This window comes from Schistocerca gregaria, chromosome 5, assembly GCF_023897955.1.
Source record: "Schistocerca gregaria isolate iqSchGreg1 chromosome 5, iqSchGreg1.2, whole genome shotgun sequence".
Taxonomy (NCBI): domain Eukaryota; kingdom Metazoa; phylum Arthropoda; class Insecta; order Orthoptera; family Acrididae; genus Schistocerca; species Schistocerca gregaria.
Window position 1 is genome coordinate 376,346,305 of NC_064924.1, and position 20,856 is coordinate 376,367,160.

At 43.0% G+C, this 20,856-nt stretch overlaps 1 protein-coding gene across 1 annotated transcript in view; it reads right to left on the reverse strand.

Moving 5' to 3' along the window:
- The window catches only part of LOC126273348 (uncharacterized), a 161,997-nt gene that overhangs the window by 117,961 nt on the left and 23,180 nt on the right, over positions 1 to 20,856 (reverse strand). Inside the window, exons 3-4 of the mRNA XM_049976895.1 lie at positions 15,804 to 15,902; positions 12,062 to 12,169 (exon numbers count right to left, since the gene is read on the reverse strand). Coding sequence (XP_049832852.1) covers positions 12,062 to 12,169; positions 15,804 to 15,902 — 207 coding nt within the window. The remainder of the gene's footprint in view (positions 1 to 12,061; positions 12,170 to 15,803; positions 15,903 to 20,856) is intronic.

The following is a 20,856-nucleotide window of genomic DNA, read 5'->3' on the forward strand; positions in this document are numbered from 1 at the left end:
TGTGCCTCGGTGGTATGCAGTCCTGATTGTGGCGCTCACCTGCACGGCGCCAAACACGCATACGACCATCATTGGCACCAAGGCAGAAGCGACTCTCATCGCTGAAGACGACACGTCTCCATTCGTCCCTCCATTCACGCCTGTCGCGACACCACTGGAGGCGGGCTGCACGATGTTGGGGCGTGAGCGGAAGACGGCCTAACGGTGTGCGGGACCGTAGCCCCAGGAGCAACAGTGTCCCTAATTTGCTGGGAAGTGGCGGTGCGGTCCCCTACGGCACTGCGTAGGATCCTACGGTCTTGGCGTGCATCCGTGCGTCGCTGCGCTCCGGTCCCAGGTCGACGGGCACGTGCACCTTCCGCCGACCACTGGCGACAACATCGATGTACTGTGGAGACCTCACGCCCCACGTGTTGAGCAATTCGGCGGTACGTCCACCCGGTGGTGGTGGTGGTGGTGGTTAGTGTTTAACGTCCCGTCGACAACGAGGTCATTAGAGACGGAGCGCAAGCTCGGGTTAGGGAAGGATTGGGAAGGAAATCGGCCGTGCCCTTTCAAAGGAACCATCCCGGAATTTGCCTGAAACGATTTAGGGAAATCACGGAAAACCTAAATCAGGATGGCCGGAGACGGGATTGAACCGTCGTCCTCCCGAATGCGAGTCCAGTGTGCTAACCACTGCGCCACCTCGCTCGGTACGTCCACCCGGCCTCCCGCATGCCCACTATACGCCCTCGCTCAAATTCCGTCAACTGCACATACGGTTCGCGACCACGCTGTCGCGGCATGCTACCAGTGTTAAAGACTGCGATGGAGCTCCGTATGCCACGGCAAACTGGCTGACACTGACGGCGGCGGTGCACAAATGCTGCGCCGCCATTCGACGGCCAACACCGCGGTTCCTGGTGTGTCCGTTGTGCCGTGCGTGTGATCATTGCTTGTACAGCCCTCTCGCAGTGTCCGGAGCAAGTATGGTGGGTCTGACACACCGGTGGTAATGTGTTCTTTTTTCCATTTCCAGGAGTGTATGTTTGGGGCACTGTTTCGTTCTTTAAATCTATTTCTGTATCCTTGAACTGTCCATGACATCTTCTGAGCAGTTTTAAGTAAGTCATTATTAAAAACATCGACCATCTGTCTGCTATCATTAGACTGTTTTGTTTGCTAATAAAGTCCTCACATTCCTTATCCGATTTCGTGTTTCTCGTTTGACCTTTGACCATACAGATTTAACTTTATTATTTGAATGATTGATTTAAGATATTATACAGTTTGTTGATGTGTTAGTCACTTTCCTTAATATAGTGCACTCTTTCTTTTAGCAGGAAATCAGTTCTGCTTCTCTGTCCAAGCAATATCACTTTCCCTGCGCGTGATATTTTGGATCATTTTGTAATCCAAGACATTTTTGATGCCATATTTCTGCTATACTCTATTGTTTTCATGGGGAAACAGCTTTTAAAGACTGATAGAAACCCGTGCATAAATACATCAAATTTAGAATTGACGTCTAACACGTTAGACACATCCTTCCAATCAACTTCCTGTAAGGCTGTTTTGAAATTTTCTGTCATCTGTTCATTGATTACTCTTGTTACAGTCAAGAGCGCCCATACGGTGGTTGATAGGGGAATGGGCAAACCGTGGAGAGGGGGAATGAAGTATTTTTAATGTTCTGGAAGACCAATAGCGACTTGTAAGTAGCCATAAAAAAGTTTCAGTTCCGATCCTGTTAATGACCTGCGTAATACCGACTTTTGAATCATTTTGTTCAACGAAAAACACCTGAATACTTTACATTTTTTTTTTCTTTCCGTGAAATCCAGGGGAAGGGGGTGCCTGGTCCCCCTTGCCCCGGATATGAACGCCCTTGGTTACAGACAAACTGTGAAATCCGGTTTTATATGAATGCCTAAGCAATTTATACAATACTAATTATACAATTAGGCAGGTATGAAATGCATCTTTGTTTTAATACTTTGCCTAAGCATTAGTACAGAATGCCAGTTACGGTTAAGGCAAGGTGAGAAACAAAGATAATTTAAATATTTAGACAGTTACAAAATCCATAGACATCATTATTATGACGGTTACAGTCCAGTTTGTCATTCTCCAAGCTGTGAACGATACACTGTCATGTACGGAAATTCTACTCAACTGGAGGAAGAAAGATTTGGTATGCGTATCATATGCCGCCTTCGCATGAATAACAAAAAGGCCATTACTGGTCGGCGAGACTAAACCAAGATATAGAGTCTTAGGCGAAGTAAATGAAAGTGCTCTCCGACAAAATCTTCCCGTTAGCTGCAAAAGAGTCTACATTTAGAGCTCCTCTTTCTGTGATTGATAATGGTTATGAGGACGCTTGCGACATTTTGCCTGTCGCAGTGGATGTGACAAATGACGGTATTTTTATAAAATGGGTGCCAAAAACGGAATTTTAAAGCATTTGTACACAAATCACAGTTCACAGCATGCAAGAAATCCCTCTTACAGTATATCGATGTTCCGATGGACATAGAAATATCTCTCCGGTCAGCTGCAACTCAACATACTACCGAGACTGGACAAAGATTTGTGAAGTGCATGCACAAAAATAAATGTTATTTACAATTATAATGTCATTTAAGTTCTACTTGCTGCTATAAATAAAGCATAAAAGAAGTACAGCTTCGCCTTACATAAAATAGGAAATTTAGATTCAATTATTGTTTTCAATAAATTAGTAATAATTGTTAAAAAGACTGTTTTTCAATTATTTGTTACTTATTAGTGACTGTTAGAAAGCTATTAAAACACATATACATTAGACAAGTCAATTTTCAGACACACACAGTTGTGATAATTTTCATGTTCAAGTTTAATTTTTCATCAAATAAATAAACTTCTAGTTTGAGCAAGTTATTTCTTTGTAATTTTATACCTTCCCTATTCCGTTTCGCATTTTATAAAATACTTTGGAATTTTATACATTTACTAGGAAAAATGTTAAATAAAATTAAGTTAAACACCGCACCAGAAAGTTCTAGGCATTCAGTATACTGCCTAAGCATTCTTTACAATGTCTTCACCCGACACTTTGCTGGTAAGACTCTAACTTTGATGAGAACTGTGTCCACAGACCTCGTCAAATTTTTGCCGCTATTGTAGTCCATCTACCACAGCTGCTACACGAGATTTTGACTTAACTGTTGATCACGTCTGTCGTCATTTCACCAGCTTTCTCAAGTGTGCTCGCATGGGTGCATGGAACAGCTAATAAATTTACGCCTCCACTATTTTTACACTGCTGGGAACTATGTTGCAGTACGTCACAGATTTATGTTATTCAGTAGGTAACAACATGCCACGTAAGAGTAGCTTTGAAAATTTCATGTTTCGGCGTTTGGTTATTTTTTTAATTACTTTTATTTTATTTGGTGACTGATTGCTTTCATAATACTTAACAATGGCCATGTGTCGAAATTTAAATCGCAATAGATAATATTTTAACAGCCTATAGGACTTCATTCAAAAACTGTGTTTTTTCCATGATGCCTCTTCCTTGTTATCAGATAAGTTATTTAGTATGGTTAGTTGTGCATCATGATTAGAGAGGCCATTAACTATTGGATAAACATTTATATCACTGATTGAGTGTTCCCCTACAAAAATGTTGACTTCCCTGGGAAAAATTAGCAACATAACACATGTTGTAAGTATTAAGCTGAGTGTTTAGCAGGGGTTTTTTCTTTGGTACCCTAAATTAAAAAATATAACGTCACAGATAATAAACAGGAATTTCCAGTTGTATATGAAAAATGAGAGCGATATACAAAGCTTAATAACTGCAAAAGAATTGTTCCGTAGTGTAAAATGGGGTTACAAGCAGGTAATGTTTGTATTAGTTGTAGACAAAGAAAAAAACTTCATGTGCTACGGTATGATTTTATTCAGCAGAGAGCTGGATGTTTTTGCACCAGGGTGCTTTATCTCCTTTTGCATGCTTATCAAAAGCTCTGGTATCAAACTTCCTGAAAGATTACAACTGTGTGCCGAATCGGAACTCTAACCTGGGAACTTTACCTTTCACTGGATTATGCTTTACCAACTAAGCTACTGAAGCGCAAGAATCCCATCCCAAGGTGACAGATGTAATAAGTTCATTAACATCATTCAGCACCGACACAACAGATGAACAGATACGCTTTCAACTGAAAAAATCTTGCACGCATGTAGATGCGGAATACTATGAGTAAGTGATGTTAAGAAATGGTATTCAAATGTTACTGTAGCTTTCTCCCCTACAATCAAATACCCAGGTCCTCACTGCTTTATTTCCCGCAATACCTCATCTTCTACCTTCCAGACTTCACGGAAGTTCTCCTGCACAACATGCTAGACTAGAATTTATGGAAGAAAGGGTATTGTGGAGACAGCCTGGGGGATATTTTCATAATGAATTTCGCGCTCTGTAGAGTAATGTACAGTGCTATGAAACTTCATGGCAGATTAAAACTGTGCGTCTCTCGCGGGCAGGTTCTCTACCATTGGAGAACTTGCGCACGAAAGAGAAAGATCCCGGGATATAGTCCCGGTCTGGCACACAGTTTTAATCTGCCAAGAAATTTCATTACACCAAATTGTTTGAAAAGATTACGGAGTGAGGTTCGAGGGGCGCCTGCACATATAAAACAAACTTCTCTTTTCTGTGCTGTAAACATTTTTTTGCCGGCGCGTTGATCCACAGTACTATCCCTGAATCAGCTGGGTTGAAGAAAATGCTGTAACCAAAACAAGAGCTCATCAATGGAGCAAAACACTTGCTTTTGTTACCTGGTCATCAAGCTCAAGAGCTACTCCTTATGGGTGATTGTGGTTTGCGTGAAGTGAATGAAACGAGTCTTTCTTAGATTAATTGAAATGAAACTGGTTGTTATCCAGGTCAGAACTTCCGCAAGCATGTCCTTGACATCAGACTCTAATAAAAGCTTTGAGAAATGGAATATGAAACGGCAGATAAATGCAAGCGGTACAAGTACAATGAAAATCTGCCTTAACTAAAACGAACCTGTGTGCATGTCGTTTTGAAATGACCTTGTTGTGAGTACTAACAAGTGTTCAAACAATTAAGGTCCATAGAGAGAGAATAAGAGCTTGGGGTTTACAAGCGTACAAGCGTGGAGAATATCGGTGAGACTTTGTTTAAAGACATACTCTGATATCTCTCTGGCATAATTTCAAGGAAATCGACGGGATAAGGGTATTTGAGTCTCGAGCCCTCGGAATACTAGTCCAATATTGTATCCACTGCGGCTGCCAGCTGGGTCAGACACGTGCAAATAAAGCCAACTAAAAGTAAAGTTAAACTAAAATTTCCAAAAAATTACGGAAACTCTGTAAGGGCACAAGAGTAAATTGTATGAGCGCTGAAGACTAGCATGTAGCTCGACACACGTCTGAGCTTTATAAATAAACAATAATACTGGTACAAGCAGCCTCGTCTGTGGGGTTATACATTGCCTGAGGAAAAAAGTGCATCACCCGGAAGACGGAACGAAATGAAATTTCACGGGTTGAGAGGGAACGAAATGCAACTTCACTGGGCTGCGAGGGAATGTGATGTTTCAGCACTGCATGCAAACTCGAATCAAGTTAACAAAGAATTCGGTTGTATGCGCCCACTTATCAGAACGACGTTGGACCCCTACTGGGCTGGATGCATGCGCCGATTAGGTTGGGAAAAGTGTCACAAAACCGTTGTACCTTCTCCTGAGACAAGCTGGCCCACAACTGTTGTGACTGGTCCCCGATATAGTGGATACAGGCATTGGAATGGTGTTGATGTCCGAGCTAGTCCCACACCTGGACAGACCTGAGAATCGCGCCGGCCATGGGAGTATCTCAACATCAAGCAGACAGCTCATAGAGACACGCGTCATGTACGAACTAGCATTGTCCTGTTGAAAAATGGCACCACGATACTGCAAGTTGAGACGCAATACTTGACGACGAAGAATGTACGTGATTTACTGTTGTGTCTTCGGAGTTCCCTGAATCACTACCAACCGTGACCAGAAATGGACTCCGACACGATGACGCCAGGACTAATATCGCTGTGCCTACCGAAAACACTGGAAGAACGGGGCTTCTCTCATGGTCGCCGCCATACTCGTCGACGATGGTCATCTTCTTCTTGAACACATGTGACGCCTTTCACCAGCAGTCCACGCTTCCCACTCACGGCACTATTCCAAACACAACCGTTTGTGTTCGGGCTGTTGCACAGGCAACTGCTTTGAGAGACTCACTAGATGCGTCGTTTTAGGTGTGTACGGCCCTTACGCGCAGTTGTTTACATGGCCGTTGACAACACTGAAAATACTACTGGGCCCAAAGAGAAAAATAAATTGAATATGAGAGTTACTGCTTTACATCCCGTCGTTGATGGTCCATGTGTTTTTGCACATTCCCCGGTCTCAGAAAAACGGGGCGAGATGACGGAGAAAGATGCAAGGAGTCCAATACTTGTAGTCGAATGACAGGTGCGGCTGTCAGAGGGTTACGATGTGCTTGGTTCACAGTAGCGCAATCATCCCTTGCTCTTGGAAAAAGGCACAGGTCACACCCGTCAACAAGAAGTGTAGTAGAAGTGATCCACAAAATTACCGTCATATATCCTTGACATCGATTTGTTGTAAAATCTTAGAACGTATTCTGAGATCAAACATAATGAGGTATCTTGCACACAATGACCTCAGTGCCATCCGTACCTGGTTGTAACACTTTGTAGGGATATGAAATGGCATGTTCCAACAGGTTCATTCGTGGGTAAAGCTGGTGGTAGACTTCAGTTCATTGGTAGAATACTGGGGAAATACAATCAGTCTACAAAAGAGACTGCTTCCAAATCACTCGTGCGACCCATCCTGGAATATTGCTGAAGTGTGCGGGACACATACCATATAGGATTAACAGGGGATATTGAACATATACAGAGAAGGGCGACACCAATGGTCACAAGTTTGTTTAATCCCTGGGAGAGAGTCACAGAGATACTGAAGGAATTGAAATGGCAGACTCTTGAAGACGGACGTAAGCTATCTCGAGAAAGTCTATTAACAAAGTTTCAAGAACCGGCTTTAAATGATTACTCTAGGGATATACTACAACCCCCTACGTATCGCTCACACAGGGATCATGAGGATAAGACTAGAATAATTACTACATGCACAGAGCCATTCAAACAATTATTCTTCCCGCGCTCCATGTGTGAATGGAACAGAAAGAAATCCTAATTACTGTTACAATGGGACGCACACTCTTCGACGCACCTCACTGTGGTTTGCAGAATGTAGATCTAGATGTAGATGCAGATGTATGTGGTAGTCAGAAACAGTCAACCAGAACCTTGACGATCATTCCTGCCCTCCCGTTCCCATGCAGTCCACCACTGGGTCACTGTAACATAAATCTGAATAATGCACAATGTGACCAACCGAACAAAATTATACCCACACAGAGGCCTCTTTCAAAGTCTGTCAGGTGCTGACAGTGCTGTCTCACACGAGTACGCGTCATATCCATGTCCCTCACAGTGATCACTTAACATGTGACGCTGTTCACACGCACCTTATATACTCTACCAGGCCTGGTAACAGCACTAAATACAAACAGTACTAATTCAGTCTCATGGTCGTGCTACATGTCACAGAGAATTGCAGTTGTAATCATTTTCACACCTGTCATTGGTGTGCGCACTTACAAAGTTACAATCACATCCGACCGCTTGCTGGGGTGCTTCACATTTTTGCCAGGCGCTGTATATATACAATGTCACTCATCAACGTCCATAAGAAAAAGTGTTAACATAAGTACGTAATTATCGGCAGAAATGCTAGCGATACGTCTTCCAAGATATCTTATAAAAGGAAAATACGGAACGTAACACATGTATGGTAAAGAAACAAATGTATCATGGCAACTTCTTTGTAGGTTGTATCATAATTAAAGGCGAAAAATGATACGTGACAAAATAAATGAACAGAGACGGAAACGTTCCAGTAAGCATGCTTCCACGAAAGGGTTGTTTTCGAGATAATTACGAATGTGTGATTACAAGCCTCCACTGACTTCGGTATGAAATATTATCCTAGTTAGTACAACGATATTTCAAATGTAAATTTTTGTATTAGGTCTCCACCTATTTGGGCTCAAGTTTCACCTATGAACTACATTAACAAGAACAACAAAACTACTTCGCATTTTGCATTCTACAGTTTACCGTACACTCGTACCGGTTAAAGGACCTGTTCCAAGTTTTGAATGCAATAATACAATCGTCTACACAGCGTTTTACGAATTCTTTCAAACATTGCGAGGTCACCTAGTTAATGTTAACAAGACTGTACAATTTGCTGCCCCATTTCTCAAACCTATATCGATGCGAATGCTTGTGATCGCTACTATTGAAATGACCTTAGGATGAAAACTCGGGACTTTTAAGCACAGGCGATTCTGGTCGATATGCTACAAACCCTACCACGCCACATCACAGTGGCGTATATTATGTCATTTGACATCAGCAGCATAATCTGCTGCTGTCCCACATGCATCTATTACACTCCCCAACCATGGGTCAGAGGTGAAATTTGAGTCCAGTTTTATGCATAGTTAATCGGGAAGTTTACATTACAAATATAATGCATGAAAAAAATTAGTAGACCCTTTTAGAGGTTTCCAAATCACTCAATATTTATTGTTGAAACAGTGTATACGGCGTGCATGAAATTATTACATTTACGTATCAACAGCACAAGCGGCTCTGAGGTACCAGTTATCGACCCATGCTGAAAATCTCATATTCGAACGAGGTGTAGCCTCTGCGGGCGGCAACGCAGGTGCTGACTTTGGTATTCAGTCGATTGTACAGATGGCGAATACTGTCCTGGGAAACATTGTGCCGTGCCTGCTCGATCTGTTCACGTAGTTCTGTGAGAGTTGTTGGTCGACAAGTCACATGTCCCATGTTCCAACTCTGGAGATCGTGCTGGCCAGGGAAGTTGCTGCGTGTCTTGCACAGCACGTTGAGTTTCACCGGCAGGTGTGGGCGAGAATTATACTATTGGAAACAGCCTTACTAACAACGTTCTGCACATACCGAGCACTTATTAACATCCCCCCAGAAACACTAATGGTGAACGATAGTTGTAGCTTATAGCACCCCAGACCATAAGGTGGTGTCTCTTGGACGAACCCACTCTACGGGACGGCGCTCACCAGGTCTACGTTGAAGGAGTAAGAGAGCATCACTTGAGTGCAGGCGGGATGTGCTTACATCGCTGAAGGCAATGGCGCGCCATTTCATCTTCCAAATAATCCTTTGACGGTACCAGTCCAGCCATGCGTGTCGATGCTGTGGCGTGGGTGGAAGACGGACTAGCGTACCTGTGGACACACTGCTGATAACCAGTTCGCAATATTTCGTGTTGACATGTCTGGGCTCACAAGTACTTTTATCTGGGCTATGGTAGCTGTACGATCAGCCACTGCTGCCTTTACAATACGACGATCCTGGCTGGCGTCTGTGCTGCGTGGACGACCAAAATCTCGTCTACTGGTGTGAGATTGTTCACGTGAACACTGAAATCAGCAGCGTTGCACAAATGCCGCAGCACGTCCAACTTGTATGGCATTTCTTCGAGAGGATCATTGTGTGACTCCTAAGGCCACAATTTAACCCCTTTCAAACTCGCTCAGTTTGTTATAAGAAGCACGAGTGCGTCTCCGTGGAATGGTTGCCTGCTTGTTTCACATGTTTGTACCACGTTGAGCCTTCTCTGTGAGCATTCCCTATTACATGGTGGTCACAGACGGCGCTCTGGTAGCTATGCCACTACGCTATGTGTTGGCGGAGAACATTGAAACCATTATCTGTACATCTACTATGTCACAGCTGGAATATGCCGTCATCGAATCAAAATCAATGACGTATTTCCAGGTACACAAATTTTTTTTTTTTCGGCAGTGTTCTTCAATAACAACAGGAAAATACTTCATACTGAAGTTAGTGGCGGCTCCTAAGCATAAAGCCACAATTATCTCGCAAACAGCGCCTTTTGCGGGCCCATGTTTACAAGAAAATTTTTGTTTCTGTTATCTTATACTTCCACCGGTGCCAGTTTTCACTGTTAATTAAGATACACGCTGGGTACTCCAGAAACTTTGTCATTCAGCGAATTTATGGAATGGCTCTGAGCACTATGGGACTTAACATCTGAGGTCATCAGTCCCCTAGAACTTAGAACTACTTAAACCTAACTAACCTAAGGACATCACACACATCCATGGCCGAGGCAGAATTCGAACCTGTGACCGTAGCGGTCACGCGGTTCCAGACTGAAGCGCCTATAACCGCACGGCCACACCGGCCGGAAATCAGCGAATTTAATACCAAGTATTAGTCCCTGATTTAATGTTTACACATAAACTAAGAAACTCTGGTAACAAATACTAACAAAGAGATAGAGGGGCTGGCCAGTACTTAGCTCAGTACAGCCGATAGATATACAAAACAGAACAGAAAATTTACATATCCTAGCTTTCCTCTCCCGCAACTATCCTGCAGACCTTGTCCACAAACAGATCTCCCGAGCAATACGTTCCTCCCCGTCCAACAACAACGTTCCTACCCCAGACCACACAGAAGCATCCCCCTTGTCACCCAATATTATCCTGGCCTCGAATACATCAACAAATTACTGTGCCAGGGATATGACTTTCTCAAATAAAGCCCTGGAATGAGATCATCCCTTGACAATATTCTCTCCACACCGCCCAGAGTTGTCTTTCGTCCCCCCCCCCCCCCAACCACCGTAACATACTAGTAAAACCCTACAATATTCCCGGACCACCTTCTCTACACAGCGGTTCCTAGCCCTGTAACTAACCCCACTGCAAAACCTTCCCCATGCATCCCCCCACAACCACCTATTGCAGCCCCGCTACTGGTAAAACATACTCAATTAAAAGTAGGGCCACATGTGAAACAACACATGTGATTTATCAACTGACATGCCTGCACTGCACAGCCTTTTACATTGGTATGACGACAACTAAACTGGCTGAGCGCATGAACAGGCAGAGACGAAATGTCCGCCTAGGAGATGTCCAATACCCAGTAGCAGAGGATGCCCTCCAGCATAATTCTAGGGACCTAAGAACCTGCTACAACGTACGTGCCATTTGGCTTCTCCGGCTTCTCCCACCCAACACCAGTCCCTCGGAACTGCGGAGATGGGAACTTGCACTCCAACACATCCGTTCATCCCGCCATTCCCCTGAACTGAACCTATGTTAACCTACCTCACTCTCATTTACGCTTCAGTCTTCCTCTCTTTCCCTTTCCTCTTCAGCCATTCACGCATCTTTTCATCCTACATAGTTGTGTTTATCTTTATACTATATACCTCTTTACTTCTGTATGCCTCCTCTTTAGTTTGAAACTGGCACAGTACTTACAGTAGAATTTCTTTGGCTTCCCTCTGACACCCATGCTTCCGTCTTTGCTACCCTCCCTGTTTACCTTTCCCCTGTTGTTTCATAAACTGGGTTCTGAGTAACTGAATCCACTTTCCCTTCTTCCCATTTTTCTCTTCTCTCCTCCCTGACGAAGGGACAAAGTTCCGAAATCTAGGACACGTAAATTTTCTGCTCTGTTTTGTGTATCTATCGGCTGTACTGAGCTGAAGTAAGTACTGGCCAGCCCCTCTATCTCTTTGTTAGTATTTGTTTCACATCTTTATATGAGATTTTCCATTAATCATTTTAACTCTGGTAAGAAGTTAATATGACGTTAAAGCAGAATTAAGCATTCAAATATTAGTGCACTTCCTTGTCGATTCACTTTCTGTTGCCGTAGATTTACCGAAATTTCATGTTTTATAGGTACTTTGCAAGTGATGTGTGTGTGTGTGTGTGTGTGTGTGTGTGTGTGTGTGTGTGTGTGTGTCTGTGTGTCACATTCACCACGACAGATACTGTTCATCAGAACAATGCATGTAAGGGTTTTTTTGCTGATTACCTTACTGAGGGAGAGTTCTTCAGATTCCGGGCGCTGGACGTCGCTGGTAATCTTCGAAATGCTGTTTGATTTCTGTTGATCTGCTTCTGCTTCGATATTTTTGCTCTCCTTAATCATAAGAGACAGAAAAAGAAAATATAATGCAAACACCTATTAGAGATGCAGTGATGATATTAGATTAGTACCAGCATCAACAACAAAATTGTTTGGCATTGTCTGGCTAGTCTGAGAAAAACTCTTCAAAATTCCAAAGACTGGTTTCTGAAATGAACATGTTGTTCAGTTGGTACCGCAGCATAAAAAAAGAATTCGTTACGGATTGAATAAGTCGTAGAGATAGCATAAATGAAGCAAAAATAAAGGTGCACGACTGAGAATATACAATCTTAGAGTAACTTCTTAACTACATTTCTGGGGTTTGATTAGGCTGATATGTCTAAGGGGCAGTGAAATGGAGAGGACACAGCTAGAAAAAGAGTAAATAAAATTTTTATCATTTCTAAAGTAATCGGCAGGACTGTCAACCTATTTATCTCACCATGAGACAAGACGGTCAATGCCTACGTGGAAAAATGTTTGCGGTTGCCTAAGGAACCAGGCATGCACCTCTTCGTCCTAAGCAAATCGGCAGCCACGTATGTCCGGTGACATGTTCCCATGGTTGTTTGGAGTACGCCGCAGAAGTTTCGCTGAGAATCCCTCACACATCCTCCACACAGTCCCGACCTCTTCCCGTGCGATTTCGATATTTTTGGAGTCGTGAAGAAAGGTATTCGAGGCCGTCGATTTGCTTCGGAAGAAGATCACTCCTGGCTGCAATCAAGCTTTGGCAGACGACCGCAATTTTTTGCCATGAAGGTACTGATCGTCTTGTCTCACAGTGGGGTAAATGTATTAACACTTATGGCGATTACTTTTGAAGTTATAAACTGTTTACTTACTTTTCTCCATCGGCCTTTTTCCATTCGACTAATATACCCAATATACCCCTCCTTGATTGTCAGATTTCCAACTAAGCGATAGTCAAATTCATCCCATACTCGATCATTATACATGATACACACAAGAAGATCCGAATTGTTACAGTTTTATTTTGGTGGTGGTTGAATGTTAACTGGAAACCTCAGTTGTATAGCTTTCTTCACTTCCTGGCACTCCAGAAACAAATTTAAATTTGCTTTTCCCTATTTGAGAAGCGTTGGATGAGTCTTCCACGGCTCACAGTAACTGACATTGACACAAAACTCCATAAGGAGTAGTTTCACGCGTAAAAGGACTATTCAAAAGTCGCACCGGCGTGGCTGTGGAGTATTTTTGAGAATATGTAGGTAGTTCTTTGGACATTCCTCAAACAGGAGCACTCATTCCTTCAGCTGACGGCTCTGCAACCTTAAAGTATCTTTGTGTCTTGTTCTGTGAAGATGTTTGTTGTTAAAAGCACGTAGGAAGCTGTCCTTCATTTTTGTGACTCCCAATATCTTGTAGGTAACAGCATTGAATTCAATCCGGACGTGGAGATGAAATCCAACACTTTTGTATCGTTTTTAATGACCAAGCATTTGACTGGAAAGATGACACACTATAGATACGAATTCGGAATAGTCGCGTGCAGTATCTACAAATGGTGATCCTCAGAAAAAATAATTGTATCTACGAGGGTTGAATGAAAAGTAATGCCTCCATCTTCGTAACTCTTCAACAATTGGCAGCATTGGTATATGTCAGGTACTGGCTTGTTCCGTAGCCTCTTTTCTACAGACCTAGTTGGCGGGAAACCTTAGCATTGAACGGTTGTGTTGTTACAGTGTAAAGTATGGAACCCTGCGCAGACGGTCGGTCAATGCGATTTAAGCAACGTGCAGTCATTGAATTCTTGACAGCAGAAGGTGTCACCCCAAAGGAGATTCGTCAGAGAATGAAAGCAGTTTATGGTGATTGTGTTGGTGTGAGCACTGTGCGTCTTTGGGCACAGTTTAAAGGTGTTGAGGCGGGAACATCTGAACTGTGTGACGAACAAAGAGTTGGACGTTCTGTGACAGCAACCACCGAGTTTCAGAAGCAAAATGTTGACAGGTTGATTCAGGACGATCACTCAGAGAAATCGCAAGCACAATCGGCATTTCACAAAAACGTGTGGGTCACATTATTGCTTTGCTTTGCTATATTGCTTTGCTTTGCTATCGAAAGATCTATACACGATGGGTACCCCAGATGCTGACTCCAGAAATGAAAGCGCACAGACTTGCAATTTCCCAGAACTCATCTCGCATTACGAGAATGGAGGTGACGGCCTTCACCGTTCAATTGTGACAGGAGACGAAACGTGGGTACACCATTACGACCCGAAGACGAAACGTCAGTCTATGGAATATCGACACAAATAGTCGCCCCAGAAAAAGAAATTCAAGATGCAGCCCTCAACTGGAAAAATAATCGCCACACGTTGTTGTGAAATGCTGATTGTGCTTCCAGTTTCTCTCTGAGTGATACGACGATCGTCCTGAATCAATCCGTCAACATTTTGCTTGTGAAACTCTGTGGTTGCTGTCACAGAACCTCCAACTCTTTGTTTGTCACGCAAGTCAGATGTTCCTACCTCAACATCTTTAAGCTTACTTACCCAAAGACGCACAGTACTCACACCAACACAATCACCATAAACTGCTTTCATTCTCTGACGAATCTCCTTTGGGGTGACACCTTCTGCTGTCAAGAATCCAATGACTGCACGTTGCTTAAAATCGTATTGACCAACCGTCTGCGCAGGGTTCCATACTTTACACTGTAACAACACAACCGTTCAATGCTAGGGCTTTCCCCCCCCCCCCCCCCCCCCCACTCCCCCTCCCAACTGGAGCTCTAGAGAAGAGGCTATAGAACAAGCCAGTACATGCCACTGCTGCCAACTGTTGAAGTGTTACGAAGGTGGAGGCATTACTTTTCTTAGCAGGATCGTGTCTCTCAGTGGTGGTGGTTGTTGGGATGTTTAAGGGGGACCAAACAGCTAAGGTCATCAGTTCCCCATGTCTCTCAGTATTGGTACCCGAATGTAGTAGGGTTTCTATAAAAGATTCTTCATTTCATTACACGTCAGCTGACCCACGAGTTAAGACACTCTACTCGTATCGTGCCAGGCGGTTTATTGCTTAACGGGTTGGAAGAATGTTCAGGAATCAACGCTAGCCATCCTGATTTAGGTTTCCTGTGATTGCCGTAACTTAGATCATTAAGCGAAGCCAGTGGCCGAAATCAGAATGGTTCCACATACGAGATTTCGATCAAATTCCTTCCCCGTTCTCCTACATCTAATCTACTGCAGCTTCCTAATACCTTCAATGTCAACGAGACGCTAAATTTCAACGCTTCTTCTTTTAACGGTGCGTGGATCGTAACTGCTTTCTTAACTGCACTGCCAACCTCTTACACCTAGCTCCTCCTTCTCACTGCCTTCAGTTTTGTCTTGTGGGTATTAGTGGAACACTACTTCCAACAGCTGTGGGCCAGCCGAAAAATTCAAATAACGACAATAGTGACCATACGAGCACCACACCTACTCACCCACGAGCAGAGTTTGACCATCACGTAGAAATTTGCTGCCAATGTGTTTCCGTTTTGACTCGTGTCGAACTGTTTTACTTTTTGCAAAGTTTCGGAATTTCTCAGACATGCCGGGATTGACTGTACGCGTTGAGCACTATAGCTTTCTCTGCATCTACTATGATGTACTTATTACTCTGCTTACCTTAACGAGGGCGAGATCGTCCGATTCTGCACTGAATTTGTCACCAGAGTCATTTACGACGGCACTCCATCCCTGAGAGTCTTCCCTTGTGCCATCATTCTGAGAAGAAATTAACAGAACAGAAATGAGCGTAAAACAGACAATATTACACTTAATTATCTCAGTACCAACAGCTACACAATTTTATGTCATTTTGAACTCCACCATTCCTCATAGCCCAAAAATGTATCACCATTCCTTCAGTTTTGAGTGTCTAACAATACGGTAATTTTACGAAAAAAAAGATAAAAGTAATTCACCGAATCAGTTTGTACTCTCATGTTGACTTAATCCGTGTTACTGTGTGGATTCCCTACAGTTTTAAATTTCTTATGATTTTTGGAGCCTAAATATATCGGAAAAATTTTGTGTAGTAAGGATGTGCTTTTTCCGGACTGAGTGGCTGTGTGGTTCTAGGCGCTACAGTCTGGAACCGCGTGACCGCTACGGTGGCAGGTTCGAATCCTGCCTCGCGCATGGATGTGTGTGATGTCCTTAGGTTAGTTAGGTTTAAGTATTTCTATGTTCTAGGGGACTGATGACCACAGCAGTTAAGTCCCATAGTGCTCAGAGCCATTTGAACCATTTTGATGTACTTTTTTGTTGCTTTTCGCAACATTTGATCATTGGAATATCTGTGTCTCGGCAGCAATGTGTAGTTAGCACTGAAAACTACGGGCATGTATTTGGGAAGACTGTGATCGAAATCCTGCCATCCCGATCCAGTCTCTCCGTGGTTTTCCTGCATCAGGTGAATTGGCTGGCTCTCAGCACTGTGGGACTTAACATCTGAGGTCATTAGTCCCCTAGACTTAGAACTACTTAAACCTAACTAACCTAAGGACATCACACACATCCATGCCCAAGGCAGGATTCGAACCTGCGACCGTAGCGATCGCTCGGTTCCAGACTGAAGCGCCTAGAACCGCTCGGCCACCCCGGCCGGCCTCAGGTGAATTCCGGCACAGTTCTTTCAACACGGCTACGGCTAATTTCCGATCTTTTACGTTGAAGCTTTCTTATTTCTTGTTGAAAGCGCGGTCATGTTTGTAAATTTCTATGCCTTTCCTGGACAAGCGATCGTGGTAGCACTACTACACAGAAAAAATTTCATTTTGGGGTCGGTCTCATACGGCGCGTGCTCGGTTACGGCCGATTTCTCTACCTGGCTCATTTGGGACATTTCACTGAGGGGCTGAAGAAGCTGAAACTCGGACCAAACGTCGTCTTGGTCAGCTTTGATGTCGTTCTTTGTTTACCAAATTTCCGCTGTATGGCGGAAATAGGTTCCAGTTAGACGCAGAATAACACAAAATTTTTTCATGCATGTCTTACAACGAGCTACTTAACGCAGAATGGCAACTTCTACGAAGTGCTAGAAGGCTTCACGATAGGTAGGCCAATTAGTACAGTGGTTACTAATTTCTTCAAGGAGCCATTCGAAAGACATGCACCGAATCTTGGCACCTTGTAAAGCTAAGGTGTGGCACAGATACGTCGACAACTTTGTCATGGTGAGGAAGAGGTTGGTAACTTCCTAAGACATCTGAACACTGCTCATGCCAACCTATAATTTACTATCGAGTTAGAAAAGAACCAACAGCTACCATTTCTAGATGTGCCAGTTAGGAGGACCGGCCACACAGACTCATATCTACACACACTGTAAAATCGTCACCCAAGCCAGAAAAGGGGAATGATTAATACGTTCGTAACGCTTCCAAGACGAATTTGTGGGCCACAGCGCCTCAGTCACGAAATTCAACACCTTCTAACATTCTGCATGATTTCTGTTTGTTCTAAGTCGTGTCTCCCTACCACTTTCGGGCAACGACGCTCTCAGCGTGTTTTTAGGGAATTGACTAGTTTGAACCTGGGACCTGTTGCTGGTAAGGAGACGCCAGACCACACATGACATGTAGAGTTCAGAAGAGTTCAGTGAGACTAGCGGTGATATAACCAAATACTTAATGATTCCACCGCACTCCCTGTAAAAGAATCTTAATACTAACTAAATTTAGTGGAAGGGGTTCAAGGCTTTCCTATTTTTAGTTAGCTGGTAAAATAACGTCGAAAAAGCAGTTAAGTTTACCATTGGAAATTTTATTCTACCGACAAAACATTGTTTATAAATTGCACTATTGATAAAAGGAAATAAAGAATGATAAAAACCAACTCTGTTCAACAAAAATGTGAACGAATATTCTCTGAGTGGGTTTCCAAGTTCTACAATGGATCAAAGGATGACCTATGCCACATCACATCTATAATCTAGGTTTAAATTAAGATTCACAAAAGAGAAAACTACTAAAATCGTCTACAGTGATCCTCAATTATCTTTAATTACTTATCTAAATTGTCGTAAATTCAGTGGCTGATGTGGCTTCTCAATAACTATATAACAGAAAAATCATCGCTTTTCAGATTTTAACTTACGTAGCAAATGTGAATACCATGAGATTTAATTGACGATCGACACTAGTATTACGTAAAAAGGGGATGTAACAGATGAGACTTCTGCAGTTCTGAGTGAAGCCTTATGCGCTCAAAAATGCGGCATCGCATGCGTTCATTACCTGAAACTGGTTCTGAGGAGCAACGGGTAGGCCACCAGTTGCATAACAAATAGCACGAGACCTAACACATGGCGAAGTGACACGTCAGAAGAAGAAATGTCGGGGACGGCCTTTCTGCCATACATCCTCAAGATGAAGGACAAAATCGGCCGTACACTGCGCAAACAGGGCGTATACATAGCTATTTACAAACCGACAAAGAAGATCAAAGAGTGTATGAAATCGGCTAAAGCCAAAAGAAACCCACTCGCAATGCCGCCAATGTACCGCATATCGTTTACATACAGAAAGTCTAATTTGGAAGGACTGGATGATCCATCAACACCAGTATCGTCGAACATAAACTAAATTTTAAGTTGGAACAGGTGAAGAGGTGGAGCACGCACTGTGTGAGACCGACCTCGTTTATAATTCGCCGACACGAAGGTTCTCGTTGTGCAGTAAAGCTACGACGCAAGCTTGTGCAGGAAAGCCGTAGAAATTCACAGATTATTGACAGTATTTCCAACAAGAAAGAGGAAAGCCTCAAGGTAGACGGATCCTAGATTTCCATGCTGCAGTGGACGATCGTTGCAGGTAGTAAAAGAACCACAGCTTTAATGACCATGGATAAGCCCTCAGACAATGACCTGACACATAAATATAATCTCTTGGCGTGGGTTCGACTCCCGTCCACCTCTACTTCATCTTGAGGATGCGAAGAAATTAGGTTTGCTGATTGACTAACCTTCATGACGTCTTAGTGCAACTCGATGCGACTACGAAACTCGGTAGCAGTCTGACGGCCGTATTGTATTTGTAGTACTTCATTGTGTTCGTATTATAAGCTGTGTGTCATGATAGTATACCGTATCAAGGCACTAGCGCATTGAAGGTTTATGACGATCACGTCACTCCTGGTATAATTTGTTATAATTAAATGTCACTTAATGACATCCGACGAAAAAAACTTCAGAAGCTTGTGAAATGAAAGATTATGTCCGGAGTTCCGTGCGTTCACTGTAGCCCAGCGAATAGAGGTATGGAGTTACAGAGTGAATGGAAGTAGGTTTGCGTCCCACTACGTTAATTTTTTTCATCTTTGCTTTAGTAACGGACTCTGAGACTTTGTTCTAAATATAATACAAGTATGTTCTGCTATATTTGATTTAATTGACATAAGAACTCTCTCTCTCTCTCTCTCTCTCTCTGACGAATGAGGTTCTTCGATTTTGTAGCTTCAGGCTGACTAAAAAACAAGAGCTGAATTTCCTGCGATGAAAGAGCAGTAGCGACATATTTGTTCCCGCTTGTCGCAAATATTTTGGCGTTTTTTCATGTCGCGATTTCCGGGGCATGGTTGGCAGCTTAAATGGCTATAGAGCTATTTACACTGCGCAACAAAATATTTTCCCTGCTACTGGGTTGAAAATACATTCCTCAGGTAATTCATATGCGCTGAATACAGAACTGCAGACGGATTTGCTCTGGCATGTCAGGAAAAAAAAGTTATATACGTATAAAGGTTATTAAGGATAATGCTATTAGCTACGTTGAATTGCAAATGTAAGAAATTTAAGGGTAATTGATGTGCGTACTTTGGGATGAAAACACTAAATATTATAATTAAGAAGTCAATTATAAATGTTTATCTACCTCTGAAATGAGTCAGGTACCCTTAATAACACTAAGATGACAATGACTTGGTTTAAAAGTGCTTTCCGCCTGTGAACATATGTTGCTCTCTGAAAAAAACCAACAGCAATCCCCCATCATCCTCGGATTGAAGAGGGCTTGACATCTTGCTTCCGTGGTGGACATCTTCTGGCGGAATCTTTCACCGCGCTCGTCACTCACGGCCCCCATATTTGACGGAAAAGTGAAATGCGAATGCAAGAAATGCATCATTAGTGACATTCGACAACTGAAGTGCTGGAAGGCTGTTAGCAAGTTGTCCACAATTTCTGCGTAATTTTCTGCTCTGTGGTTCCCGAGAAAGTTATGCACGACAAGCACAAACACGTCCCAAGCTGCTAGTTCTCATTCCGTGAGCTCCAATATAAATTGTGTGTGATCTTGGATCAACTTTCGTATTTCTGGTCCAACGAAGGCTTCGGCTTTCAGCTTTGCGTCAGTTTTAATCTTTCCAAACTTGCCTTTCAGCTACTGAAAACCACAATTTGTTTTATCCATTGCTGCAACAAAGTGTTTCATAAGACCCAGTTTGATATGGAGTGGTCGTAGGTAAATCTTATTACGATCCTTAAGTGGTACATGTTGAACGTCGTGCTGTCCGACTACAGGTAAATTTCTGGGTGGCCAGTTTTTCACTGCGTAGTGATTCTTGTCATCCACAGGAAAAGAAAGCACATGTGCTTTGTATACCTAGTCTACATTTCTAACAGAAGGGCAACAATCTTCAACTCTCCGCAAATATTACAATTATACTCAGAGTATTT